This window comes from Cylas formicarius, unplaced genomic scaffold (assembly GCF_029955315.1).
Source record: "Cylas formicarius isolate icCylForm1 unplaced genomic scaffold, icCylForm1.1 PGA_scaffold_7__23_contigs__length_41026272, whole genome shotgun sequence".
In the NCBI taxonomy this organism is placed as follows: Eukaryota; Metazoa; Arthropoda; class Insecta; order Coleoptera; family Brentidae; genus Cylas; species Cylas formicarius.
In genome coordinates, this window is record NW_026844352.1 from 14241644 (window position 1) to 14256397 (window position 14754).

General features: G+C 34.0%; 1 protein-coding gene across 8 annotated transcripts in view; it reads right to left on the bottom strand.

Annotated features, from left to right (window-relative positions):
- Positions 1 to 14754, bottom strand: part of LOC132705627 (cytoplasmic dynein 2 heavy chain 1) — a 110222-nt gene that overhangs the window by 94197 nt on the left and 1271 nt on the right. For all 8 annotated transcript variants that reach the window (XR_009619475.1, XM_060676327.1, XM_060676326.1 and 5 more), the window contains exons 3-13: positions 13027 to 13191; positions 10835 to 10958; positions 7634 to 7763; positions 7448 to 7578; positions 7167 to 7399; positions 7019 to 7118; positions 4863 to 5011; positions 4425 to 4810; positions 3242 to 3434; positions 2954 to 3181; positions 2409 to 2788 (exon numbers count right to left, since the gene is read on the bottom strand). Coding sequence is in view for 7 of the 8 variants with exons in the window: in XM_060676327.1 (XP_060532310.1) it covers positions 2409 to 2788; positions 2954 to 3181; positions 3242 to 3434; positions 4425 to 4810; positions 4863 to 5011; positions 7019 to 7118; positions 7167 to 7399; positions 7448 to 7578; positions 7634 to 7763; positions 10835 to 10958; positions 13027 to 13191 (2219 nt within the window). In the remaining variant the exon portion in view is untranslated. The remainder of the gene's footprint in view (positions 1 to 2408; positions 2789 to 2953; positions 3182 to 3241; positions 3435 to 4424; positions 4811 to 4862; positions 5012 to 7018; positions 7119 to 7166; positions 7400 to 7447; positions 7579 to 7633; positions 7764 to 10834; positions 10959 to 13026; positions 13192 to 14754) is intronic.

The following is a 14754-nucleotide window of genomic DNA, read 5'->3' on the forward strand; positions in this document are numbered from 1 at the left end:
AGGCAGTATCCGTAGAACGGGGAGAGCTAATAAGTGTAGTTGGAAATACATACATACATTTAATGATTTTTTTATAAAAAGTGCTCCCAAAGGTAACGGCTGAAACAACTGCAAGGTCTAAATTTTTACATTATTTATATGACTTTTGTTAGATCGTACCATCTTTATTCACAAATTGAATATGCCCATGGGCATAGATAGCACAACTATCAATGTCAACTGCAAAATAATATAACACATTTGAAAGATTTTTTCATCTTCCTTTATGCTTTAGAACGCCATGGCAACCCCATATATTTGTTCCTTAAGGTCATGACTCATTAAAGTAATCAACTTTTTGAATATTGCCTACTAACTGTGAATAGGGATTATATTCTTTTATATGTTCTCGTTTTATATAGACATGGCAGAAAATATTAGTAATTATATTTCAGTTAAATTAAAAAAGCGTACAAGTAATAAGTAGTTAAACCCAAATGTCACGAGGTTTCAACATTGGCATTGAACCACACAATTTGACTCAACTTCTGCAAGGAGAATAATGTTTAAACTTCTTAGTTTTTTATATCGCCCTTTTAGAAATTTTTTTAACGATTAGAATCATCATTTGGAAAATATCTAACGGTCAAGTTATTACCTGTCCAAAATCTGACTGTATTTTGGGCCGTTTTTACACTTCGATAAGCTTCGAAAATTTTTGGGAACATTCAAATACTTTTGCAACTGTTGTTCGAACAGTTTGCGTGGTATTATTATCCCTGCGGACCACTATAGAAGTTTCGCAAAATCGATTTAATTTTATTGTGCACCCTGTATACAGTGACTTCTACATCTCGGCAAACTTTGGTAATTACAAAAATTTGACAAATAATAGCGATTTCCAATGATATTTTTGCAAATATCGCCAGCAACCTGTATGATGGACGAAACTTTAAACTCTCTCGACACAGTTTACGATACTGTTTAAACCAAGTTAAGTTAAGTTTAAATCAAATTAAATTAAGTTATGTTTTTCCAATTTTCATTTACAGAAAATAATTTATCCAAAAGAATTTTCAGAATTTTTTAGATTTTTTGCCCATTAACAAAACACCCTGTGTATAATTCAAAAATATTTGAACTAGAGGCTATAGCCCTGAATCTCCCACGTTTCCTGGTCCATTATTTTTTCCAATAGAGTAAAAGATTTTCGATAAAATAAAAGACATTTCTGAAACTATGCAGTCTAGATGGGATTTTTTTCAAATATCTCGAGCAGCGTTTGTGATAAACAAAAACAGTAAAAACAAAAATTGTAGGTCGCGATGCGGCCTATAATACTGTTTAAACCAATTAGCCATAGTTTTGATTTACAGTTAGTAATTTATTCTTGAAAAGAACAATTTACGGGGTGTGTTTGTCCATAAATGAAAAGCTCTGAATATAAATTGGAAATCGATAACTGCAAACATGTGAAAACCTTAAATACCAAAGGTTTAGCTGTTCGTAGGGGCTACATGATCATGTATTAGAAACTGATAACTGAAACACACCCTTTACATTTTTGAAAATCACCGAGAATAAAAGTAAACGGTTTTACAGAAATGCCGACAGTTTTTGAAAATTTTTAAAAAATTTTAAAAATCACCGAGAATAAGTGTAAACGGTTTTCCAGAAATGCCGACGGTTTTTGTCGACCCTCCAGCCCACAATTTCAATAGGTTCTGTCAGGGAACTAAACGCTATTTAGTGCAAAATTTAAAGTTGTTAAGTTCAAATTTCAGACACTTATCGTGTTTCATGGCCAAAAAATAGTCGAAAATGGATAAAAAAGATTGCCGCCTAGATTCCACCTCGCCATTTTTAAATATCTTGTGCATCCCCTGGTTTGTTAAAAAGGAGCAAAATTTGACTCGTCTAGATCTAACGTTTCGGAAGTTATCATCGAAAATGTTCAGCGAATGGAGAACCGACAGAAAAAAATATTTTTTTAGCGACTCTGATCATTTCTGTAGAACCTGCCGTTACCGAGATAGATAGATAGGGTAGATACTTTCGAAAGGTACGATTTCATCGACTCTAGAAGGTAGCGAGTTAGTTTTGGTATATTTTTTTAGCACTTCAACGAAACATCCTCATTTCTCTCGTTTCAAGTATTCTGATGATGGATGTTTCTTGTACACTCACAAAACATATGCACGGTAAAAATATTTTTGCAGCATGTTTAGCCATATTGCTTGTTGTATCACAATTTTTTTAAAAAATGCCAATTACGATCAGATTTGAAAGATTAATATTACGTTCTCATAAAAATTAATAAATTTTCCAGAACAATTATGGCAATGTCGCAACTTAGTCAAAGAATTTTTACGGCAGTAGAGCTGCATTATCTAATAACTGTATGGTTTTTACAACGGTCAAGTTATTACCTGTCTAAAATTTGACTGTATTTTGGGCTGTTGCTACACTCTGACAAGCTTCGGAAGTGCTTAGGAATATTAAAATACTTTTCCAACTGTTGTTCGAACAATTGTTCCAAAGTCGAATGGTCGGGGGCGAATTGCAAACGATCTCCGCGATACACCAAATCGACGTGGATGTCTTGCAAGTTTAATTGTACGTTTTTGAGATTCTTCACGAATTGCTCTTCGAATATGTCAAACACCCTCTGATCGATGTCCACTTTCCAAGTTTGCATGTTTTTAAAACGTTTCTGTTCTACCTGATCGAAAATGGCTCGTATATTTTTAATAGTCTCCTTCCACTGCAGATAATTGACGAACAGATTCGTGTTTTGTAGCTGACGAACCTAGAAAAATTAAGCAAGAAAACCAGTTTTATGGTGCGAAAAGTCAAAGCTTTAAAATAAGAACAAAAAGAAGAAAAACTAATGTCAGAATTTTTTTTTTGCAATTTTCGATTCAACTTCCATCTCTTATTCCGTTGTGCGTCGAGATAAAAGAGAAAAATTTACTTTGTCAACGATCTCAATATGGTACGAAGTCAGCAAACTGTTTTCCCTAGATAACTTTTCCACTGCTCTTTTGAGAACATCCACGTATTTTCCAACCGACTTCTCTTCGTTCCACGAAACAACCTCTTGTTCCTGGACAAGTTTCGATACTTCTAAGGCGCTCGATAACATCATCGGTTTCTGTGATGCTACCATCCGATCGCCGATCGTATTGTGGAAATTTGCAATCTGCGATCAACGATGGCTTTCAAAAGATTTTGCTTGAAAATGTATCGCAGTAAAACCCACCTGTTCCAAAATTCTGGCGAATTTAAGAAACTTCTGAGCATGCTCGCTTGTTTGAACAATTACGGATGATATGTGAAATCCCATAGCACTCAATTGCCTTACTTCGGACACTAATGTAACTAAGGATGCTGGATAATTGACCTTCATCAATTTTTCCTTAGAAAACTGTACCACTGGATCCGTTTGCTTGAGACTTTACAAAAAATATCAAACATATGCATTAGTACACGTGGAGCAACCTAGTTTACCCAATTTCGATGAAATCTAATAAAATGGAATCTGCACAGGATGATTTTAAAAACCCTTAATTGGGAAAAAGATTCAAGAGTCAAGTAACTATGGCTTATCTATCAAATCAAAACCACTTACCTCGGAAAATTTAAATCACTAACCAAAATTTGATGTAGGTAATGTTAAATGATAAATTTTAAAGCAAAGTTATTATTACGTAATTCCCATTAAGCAATATTATTTTGCTTCATCAAATCAATAAACACGCGTGTTGTAATAAACGAATTAATAATTCATACATCCATTCCTCCTGGGACATATTGGAGTGAAAGGGCCTTATTATAACGTTTGGACTAACTTAATAAAATGAACTTTAATTCGGGTCATGTAGAATTAAATTATTTCTCATAGCGGATTTTATTGAACCAAACCTGGGGTTACCAATTTCATAGCCAAACACAGACGTTACAATTCGCAACTGATTTATTGAAAATTAAAATAAAAATATTTTTTTTAAGTAAATCGCTAACGGAAGTAAAAAAAATAAATTTCTCCAGTTCTTGCCGGACTAGTAAAGAGTAAATAGAACGTAAGTTCACCGAAAATCTAAATATATCAAAGTTACAGATTCCTAATCAGATTCGCATTTAGATTAGCCACTCATCAATAGATGTCAGCACAAGCGAAGTTGCATTTTTCTAATTAACCAAAACTAAGTTTCGCCACTCGTCAAAACAGGCTCTAATCCAATGAGTGTCGGCACTAATCTACAAATGGCAGTACAGATTTCTAAGTCAGACCAAAGAAACTGTTAAGTGTTCAATTAGTTATATATTTGTAATTTCGGTTGTGCTGCCATCTGTTGGTGTTAGCCACCTGTTGGGTTAAGAATCTGTTCTTCAGGAGTTCGGAGGACGGTGAAGTTAGATATTGCATCTACTAGGCTAATTACCTCAAAGTCTCATTGTTGATGTCACACGTGACTCTGGTACTCCAAGAATCAAACAGTTCATTTTGTTGTTGCTTTAAGTCGTGTACTACCTCGTCAAGCATGTCCCGTACTTTGGCGTAGTCGGGCAATTCGCTGAGTATCTGCTCTCCAACGGCATATACTTCGTTGGCTTTGGATTTTAGCTGTCGTATAAGAATGATATCTTTAATAATAGAGGTAGTTTCCTGTCTAGTAACGAGCTGCGATCGCTCTGAATGAGATTGGGACTGAATTTGCCTTATGTACTCTTGCAAATTCGTCAGTAAATATTCACGCTCCGATTGAAACATTTTTCTCAATACCGGTCGCCGAATAAGTTCGCAGTATCTCGAAAATTTGTATATAAGCTGAAATCCGTGTAATGCTTAAGAGTGTAATCTCTACGAGTCCTTAGTTTACCTGTCTAACGTTTACGTTCATCGGCGAAAATTGCTTCTTCAGTTTTCGAGCGATCCTGCTTTCGGCGGGTTGCAGTAAGTATTCAAACTCCTTTTGCGCTTTTAAAAACTCACGAGTCGCTGCGTCGTCATATGCGAAAACGTCGATGTCTGAAAATAAATATTGTTTGACCTGGGCCCTCAGTCTTAGTTATGTCCGGTTACGAAAGTTGGTAATAATCCCAAACGTCACTGCCATTAAAGAAGGCACCTCTGTATCATGAGAGTAGTCCAGGACTAGATGATATACCTGTCATTATTTGGAAAATTGTATCTTTGTTCTACCCCAAGCCTTGTGCGATATTTTTAATTTGTCACTGAATACTGGCACATATCCAACACCTTGAAAGAAATCTTTTATCACGCCTAAAAACTATATCAAAATAATATCAAAAATCTCTCTGTTCGCTAAGGTTTTTGAAGGTATAGTTGCAGATAAGATCAATTTTTTTCGAGCTTGGCTTGTAGTACTTTTGACCCATTCCAACGGCGCGGGAAAGTTTTAGCAGATTTTACTACTGTTAGTATTGTTCCAAATTTGATCAAAAATAATATAAAAAATTGAATAGAGCAATGATTTAGTCCTTGAAATTTTAAGTGCTTATCAAGAGGAAACGGCAGTACCCAAGGGATACAAAAAAATAGCAACCTCGTTCATGATGCCTGGAAACTCATCGAAGAAAAAATGTTTTTGGAGATTTTAATAACAGTATTGAAAAAAAAATGGGGTCTGGATCTCATGGGGTACTTTCATACTTACCTATTACGGCTTTTATACAATGGTGTTCTCCAGTATCTTCTAATTTAGGCTTTTGTTTACAGAACAACCTAATATAAATACATAGCTACAGTTAAAGTAGCAACTCATCTTTTTCGATTATTCATCTTTACTTTTTTTACTGACACTAACCTGGGACAACATTGAAACCCGAATTTTATTTTGGGAAGAATTGACACAGATGATGGGACTGCACCATCTTTTTTAACGAGCCCAACCTTGATGACCAACAGCGAACGCAGCGACTAGTTCCAAAAATAAATGAAAATGTAGATTTCCTTAATAATATAACATTGACTTCATTCAATGTATGTGGAGGAACAGATTTATTGAAACTTTCATTTGTCTTACCTTCCGAACAATATCTAAATTTAATTAGGAATCATGTATTAGACGCTATAGTCAATCAAACAATTCCGGAATTGCAAGAATTAACCCGCCCACAATGCCCACCTATTTCCTAATAAATGAATACTAAACAATTACTTTGTGAGATGACCTGCTAGGGGCCCAGATCTCAGTCCCCTTGATTATTTTCTATCTTTATATCTTCAAGAACCTTTTTTTTAAATACACCTCGCGATCTTCAAGTACTATGACAAAATTTGATTCTTGCGAGAACAACTCATCGAACTGTATTAAAAATGCAAAGCAAAACAAGAAAATGCATTGTGGCACAATTAATACTTATAGTAATTATGATATATGTTTATTTTTATTATGGGTATCACTTGACCACTTTTTTGTATTTATAAACATCACTAAAATGCAATAAGTTTATTGTTTATTCTTTTCATTCTCACCTAAATATGTAGTTCGAGGATGTATTATGGTTAAACAAATGTAACATACTTTTTTTAATAATTTTTGTACGAAACGTTGGCAAATATGAAAGTGATGATGCATAGTGTTTTAAGAATAATAAAAGGATTTAACTAAATTGAAAAAAAAGTCAGGTCCCTATTTAAATAAATTAAGTTGATGATGGTCGCCAGAAGCCGAAGCGAATTATAAAGCAGAAACTATATTATCCAATAGCTATATGGTCGGGAAAAAACTCCTACCCGTCATTCCTGGATTTTCATGTGAGTAAAAGAAGTGGATCAATCAGAATATGTAAGAGACAATATCACCCTAACAATTTTTGGAGCAACGAAATTTGAAATAGTTAAAGAATCACAAACTTGTTTCTGAATTGAATAATATTATTATTACGGTGGTTATCCTAAGAAACTGAAAATACGCACACCTGATGAAGACCCGTTATGTCCCTAAATGACTAATTACCTCAATTTCAATCAATTACAACCAAAATGGGATATCATCAATATACCACTTACCTCTAAATGGTTTAAAAATGTATTGGCTCACTAAATCTTGCTGCTCTTGTGGCGTTGAAAGGCTTAGAAGCTGTTTGTGAACCGTTCTTGCGTTTAAAACCTGGGACGAAAAATGTACATTTGCCATTTGGTAAATCGTTTACTCTACCTCTTTCATTCTTAATAAGAAGTGGAGTAAAGCCGAAGGTGTGTAGGGTGACTCGTTCCAAGGGTTCGCGGAATAGTTCGGCCAAAATATCGCGGTCAATTGCTTGCAGGTTGTTAGCCATTTGTCGCCCAAGGAAATGCTCTGCAGAAGCCTGTCCGAGACGATGTGATAGTCGTTGTTCCAAATGTCGCAATGTTTGAACTGATGAATGGTAAATTTCCACACGCTCCCACCTAAATTGTTAACTTTGTTCCGTTCATTCATTCAAAGAGATGACCTACCAATAACGTCCATCAAATGTTTAATCCGATCCAGTGGATAGGAAGGTTGGTGCCTCCACAAGTCGTCCAAGGTGTTGTGGGCCTTATCTAACAATTCTTCTGCTTCGCTTGCAGGCACCGCCTCTATAACTCTATCCGCAATATCATCTAGTGCGCTCGTTATCCATATCGGAAAAAAATACTCACAAAAAATCATTGGCCAACGGTTTCAAGATTGTTTGAAACGTCTCTGCCACTCGCCGAGTTAATTTATCTTTCTTCTTGCCAAATGAAAACTCCTCCCAATAGTTTACTTCGTCTTCTAGAGATTCGGTTCCTTTAAATAATTCATTCAGCATTGTCTGTACTAAATAATTATTGACTATTTGAGAAAAGTGTAGAGTAATGAGAAATTCCGTTCAGTTCAGCTAACTTTTGGTGTAGTACACAGGCGTAGGTAAAAATATTACAGCAATTTTCAAGGTCTTTTAGTTTTCTTGCCCATTACAGACACACCCTGTACATTATAGAAAAAATTTGAAAGATAAAGGTGGTAGCCCTGGATGCCCAAGTTTCCTGGCTCGTGAATTCGTACAATAGCGTAAATGATTTTGGGAAAATACTTGGTTTCTGAAGCCATGCAGTAGGTCGTAACCCTAAATGACGTCATCGCGTATAGATTGAGCGTGAGATACAGCGACTTTCACATGGACTTTTTCAAATATCTGTAGAAGCGTTTGTGATAGACGAAAACCGTAAATATAAAAATTGTAGCTCTCAGAACTGTCTATAGGACTGTATAAATGAAATAGCCTTATTTTTAGCGAATTTTGATTTACTGTTAATAATTTACTACCGAAACGACCAATTTTCTGCATCTTTTGGATTTTTGTCCATAATTGAAAAGCCCGGATCTCCCGCGTTTTCATATTGAAGAATTTTTCTGATAGGGTTAATGGTTTTAGAGAAAATATTTTTTTTGTCAAGTCAAAATAAACAAAAAAAATAATTCAAAGTTTTTTCAAAAATACTTTCCGGAATTTGATGGAGCCCAACTTCTTTATTTTATGTGTGGTTATGGACTTCCCCAAATCTGTAGCTGAGAGCTGCAAATTTAAGACACCTAGTATATTTTATAATAGAGTACGAAAATCCCGTACACCCAGTAGAATACTGGAGAAGTAAGAGCAAAAACACTTCTTTAGAAATCATGTAAAAGGAACTGACAACTGAGAAATCGCCTTCTAGTTATAACAAATTTCCATGAAAACATTAACCCATTTTTTAGTTTTTTGGAAATTGCCGATTTTAGTAACCATTTTTGAAAAAAAAAATTCTTGAACCCTTGCAAATCTGATTTGTCAAATTTTAAAAATAGTTCCCGACACCTCGCCCCCCCTCCCCAGTTCCGTTACGGGACTAAGGTCTATACGCGTACCGAATTTGAAGTCAATAGATTTAAATTTCGGACACTTATCATGTTTCATAGCGATGTATGAAAAAGAGGCGAAAATATAGAAAAAAAGATGGACGCCGGGATTTGATTGAGATTCTTTTTTATTAGTTAATCTCTCTCGTGGGCTATTTAAGAAGAGCCAGATTTCAGTGCTTTAGCTCAAATTGTTTGGAAGTTATTCTCATTTTTATAGTACATTGATAGTGAACAGAGAGCAGAGAATGGACAGACAACATAAATTTTTCATTTCAGTACGTAGCACCTAGCACCTACCGCTGCCGAGATATAAGTTTCGATGCCATGTGCGTATGCTTTCGAAAAATTCGATTGTTAACCACCAAAAATGAAAAATATTAAATTTGAAGCTATTTGATGAAGATATGAGGAGATATCATAAAACATAGTATAACTGTGCTGAGCACACAAAGATAGCAACAGACCTTTAGCCACCAGCAAGGACAAGGACACCAGAGAACTCCCGAAAACCAATCCAGCATGTCATTGGAGGAGAAAACGACTTGATCGACGGCTGAACAGTTAATTATATCGTCAATTCTTGAGTTTGTGTTGTTTAATACCATCAATTACTTAAATGTATTTAATTTATAAAAATTGAATTTTTTTTTTAAACATTGCTGACAAACATCCAGATATTCAAAAACCTCCACGAAACACAACAAACTTAGGACCATTGTATACACACACAATCATTCTTTATTAGCGTGTTATTAAATCATTAGCCTAACCTCAAACTAGAACACAGAAATATTGCAGTAAGTTTTGCAGTATTGGTAATGACTGGACAAATAATTCTTTATTTCATGACTGCTGTGGTGAAAAGCAACAATAAATATTGCAATTATATTTGTGGCACTTGATCCTCAACAAGCTGTTGGATATTGTTGCTTAAGAGTTGAAAATATCTTGCGGAATCTAAATTTCATAAAATAGTTGCAACATTATTCTGGACCGCCAAATTACGCACCAAATTTTTACCTTGTGTTTTCACTTCTAGTTTTTTTCATATTCTACCAGACAATTATATGAAAAATATTTTTAAATCTGTCCATCCATTAAGACATTACAAAGCTCTGACCACCATCTTGTAATTTTGGTACTGGTAAATATTTGTACGTTATACATACTTTCAATTCACAACAAGTTTACATAAGTCCAGCGCTGGCTATCGGGCCGCAGCTCCAGGGAACTTTTCAAAATGCACATATCAAGTGGATTTTTATATTTAAAAATATAACGACTTTTTACATTTTTGTTTTCGCAATAAACTTTGATTTCGTCGGAAGCACTAGATTCTTGCAAACATCTTTTTTAAATGCATTGTGGCAACGTAACAATTTAGCGGCAACACTGTTTTCTATGGTTGGATAAATAACATTCCAGCATATCAGTTTTTTCTTCTGGGATATATGTTACATTAATTAATATCGAAATAATGATAAGTTAAGGATAACAATAAACGTGATCAAACTGTTATTTCTCAAACTCACAGAAAGTAAAAATAGTGAGGTTCCTTTATTCCCCGAACTTTGAACGAATTTTAATTTTAGTTTTTGACCGCCATTTATTTACTTATTTGTAAAATTTCAACACAGACCATTCAAGGATAAGAAAATAATTTCCAAATATATAACAAAGGCATTCAGTAAGAGAAATCGATAGATACATTGAGAATTTCACTGTTGACATACGAGTAAAATAAGAAGTATAAGTGATTCTTGTGATTTAAGTTTTTTTGATCACCCTGTACATAATCCCTAATTTTTAATCTATTAAGATAAAATGATGTCCTTTTTAGAAGAATCATATCTTTGTTACTCCATTTTCACTGTTGGTGAAAAGATGATGTAATTCGTTGGATCACCTTTGCATACGTAATGCGGATTTATTATTACTCTATACCTTTCTGAAATCGATTTCAATTCAGTAATTACCTATCAATGGAGGCGGATCCAGCGGAGACAAACCTTTTTCCAGTTGACAATTTTCGGCCAATATTGCTGATCGCAGTTCAGTTTGTAGACTGACAATCGTTTTCTTTATTCCATTGTACTGAGTCTTAAATGAATACTCATCTAACGTCAATATTCTCTTTAAATAATTTATAGCGTAATATGCATTTATATTTTTTATTCTAAAGGTGATACCGATCTTAACTACGATGAAATGAAGTAGACATAAAGAGAAATTAACACCGTTCAACAACAAAATTTTGTGGGTTTCTGTTCTCATGCGTAAATTCAGATTTTAGACATTGAAAAACTTTCAAATTTCCATTTTTAGCTGATAAGTTTGCTTTTGTCTGATTTACGTCCACAAGTACAATTTAATTTATTTTATAAGCCAAAGCAGCACTTTCATTGCCCCGAAAATAAACTTTGTTATTATTTGTAAGTAGCATCAAAGTTAGTGGTAACTGGTCTATTTTTCATGTTTTTTCACGAAAGAAACCGGTATTTGTTGCTGTTATTACTGAATTGTTTGAGAAAATTGGAATACCCTTCATAGTATCTGATTGGCGACTTTTATTGATATCTCTTCAAAAAGTTTAAAAACAATGTTTGCTTTACCACGAAAGTGATTTCTTTAGTCTTCCTCTAACACCATCGGTATTGTTGCAAGAAAGCTGACAAAATATTAGTGATCAGTGATGGGTGATTTTAAAATGGTGGGTTTTCTGATGAGAATGCAAGGTAGATATTCTAAATAGGCTTGGCATCTTTGCTTATGGGATAGCAGAGGAGATTCAGTGCATTATCAATGGCGTATATGGGCTGATCGAGTCGAATCTCATATTGGAAAACATCGAAAAAGTCGAAACCAATCGCATAGCCGCAAAATGTACTGATACCGGCGTTACATATAATGAAGCAATTTGTGAAAGCTCTGAATCCGAATTCCAAAGCTTTTAATTACTTGAGAGATTTTTTTTAAATCAGCGGAAGATGAAGTTAAAAGAGGTATTTTGCTTGGACCACAAATAAAATAAATAATGAAAAATGATGACTTCACCGTGCTTTTTAGTGCTTATGAGAAACGAGTCTACAAGAGTTTTAAAGCAGTAGTTGACAGCTTACTCGGAAATCATAGAGCTGGCAATTATAAACCATTGATTGAAATACTTCAGAGCTTTAAAACTATGGGCTGCAGATTGTCTCATGAACTTCAAATGCTACATTCGCATTTCGACGAATTTAAAGATAACAGGGGTGCCTACTCCGAAGAACAAGGAAAATGTTTTCACCAAGATGTGGTGGACTTTGATAAAGGGCAGTACAACGAGAATATGCTGGGAGATTACATTACATTACACTAAATACGAAAATATTCATTTTTACACACTTATTTCCTGTTATTTAACAAAATTTTAATCAAAATAACACTAATAAGAAAAAAACGTTTCTTACCATAATTTAAAGTATAATTATAAAAGGAAAAGAAAAATTTAAAGATTTTTGCAGGAAAAAAAATATTTTCCTTGTTTTCAGAGTAAGAGAACCTGAAATTTAACATGTAGGACTTAGACCCAAAAATCGTGTTGACCGGTGTAATGTTTGTTTTTTGATCTGTTCGACTTAATTCGGTTAATTCCAAATTTGATGATTAAAGTGAGGAAGATATTGTCACGTGTTTCATAATATTCTCACTGTTTCAAAACCATAAATTTTCTGAAGGACTGAAAAGGAGCACATATTATGAGAACAAATGTAATTATAACTAATTAAAAGATTTAACAAAAAAGAAACGCAATTGGAGCCAGAGTGTTAAAATGTGCCATTCAAACTGCACGGTAGAGTAATCATCGTGGTTAATATTAATCGGTTAGTAGGTTTTATTGAAATTCAAACTAAATCCAGGTTTCTAATACTGAATGTGATACATTTTTTTTAATCTTTTAATAGGCGTTTGTGAAACATAAGCAGATTCAAAAGAACCAGAAATATAATTTTAATGTTTTGTTTACGAAGACAGTTTTTAAGGAGACCACCGCTTTGGATAACACATTTCCTGGAATTTTATCATAGCAATGAAAATGAAAAAATTGGGTAAACGTGCAATAACGTAACTGGCATATTTCGTTTATCCATTACAACTAACAATAACAGCTGATCGAAAATTTTCTCACCTTTTGCAGTAACGGACTGTAAACGTTGCATAATGTTTGGTAAAGCGCTAAGGTTGGCGGTCCGGTGACAGTCATAACCTGACAACTGTAAGGGAAATCGGACCCATTACTGTTGGAACCAGTTTTCGTGAAAATTACATTTTTTCCGGTTGACTCGCCGGGAATCTAAAATCAAACGGGATTAATTAAAACAACTACAAGCCAGTTGTAAAAAATATACGAAGTCTTATTACAGCCAGATGATTTTATTTCCCCATGAGTATGAAAATAAATGAGCAAGTAGGCTTTCATTGATAGGAAAATTTATAAAAAATATGATTTTATCTGAAAAAAAATTATTTGGTACTTATTTTTATTAATTTTAATGTACTTTGTGTCCCACATATAGAGTGGATCCATTTAAAAGGAAAAACTGCATATCAACATATGTCCCAAAAGTCTTAACTTAAAATATATTTTCTTATAAACTGTAATATCTCACATGGAATTTGACACCCATCAACTATGTATCAAGAAGCATTACTTAGTGTAACACATTTTTTTTAATCCACCAGGCAGACATGGTTCTTGTATTTCTGTTATAATAAAAATTGCTCTTTCATTCATTTCTAAAGAAATATAATTTCTTCATTTTTTTCAATCCGATGTACGGTTTTCTCTGCGTGATCGTAACAACATCGTTAATATGACAGAGAATTATTGTCATTATTATTTCTTACTTAAGTAATTGTATATCTGGTTTATTAAAATACTTCAAAAAATCGGAGTACGAATACAACGTACGTAGAGTCTGAGGTGTATTTTTGAAATCTTTATAGTTATTTCTTATCATTGTAGTATGCTATGTCTGTAAGAATTAATGAATCTGATGTCAAGGCGGCTGATTGACAATTGTTTGACAGTTTTTAAATTCAATTCTTCGCATCTTATTAATTTGGGGTTTAAAATATCCGACCATTGTTATTTAAAAAAAAAATTTTCGAATTTACTAATAACGAGTTGGCAGATGGTTTGACTGATGGTAGTGCGCCGGAAGCTAGATGAATATATCAACAACGCTTTCCTAATACCAGATAGGCGAACATTTTCAAATGTACACAGAAGGTTGAAGGGAACAGGTACTTTGATGGCAAATAATCATTTAAAAGAGGCCCATCGAATAGTAAGGCAGAAATTGAAGAAGGTTTGGAAATTTTGCACGATTTTCTATTGTACGCATATCATATTCAACGAGTCCAAGCGTTACGTCCCAGAGATTTTCCCTTGCGGGTTAATTTTTGTCAATGGATTTTAATGAATGAATAAACGATTTTCGCTTGTTTGACCGAAAACTACTATTTTTAAATGAAGCTAACTTGTCCAGAAATGCAATCCCAAATTTCCACAATAACCCCCATGCAGTTGCAGAATTTAAACACCAAGAACAATTTTTCGTAAATGTTTGGTCCAAAATTGTTAGAAATTACTTAATTGAACTTTGGACTTCTTCTGATGGGGACATCTTTAAAGTCTGGTTTATCGCACCCCAGCTAACACCGTAAAAGCGCTGAAGGATCGCATAAGAGCTTCCAGCGATTTAATAAGAAACACGGAGGTAGGTATACTTCAAGGTGGAGGGCACTTTCAATAGCTTATCTAGTTTCTATGTTCTACTTTTTTTCAAAAGGGTAATGTTGGTAGTGTTTTTTTTTAATAAGAATCGTTAATTATTTATCTTGTTGTTAGAAT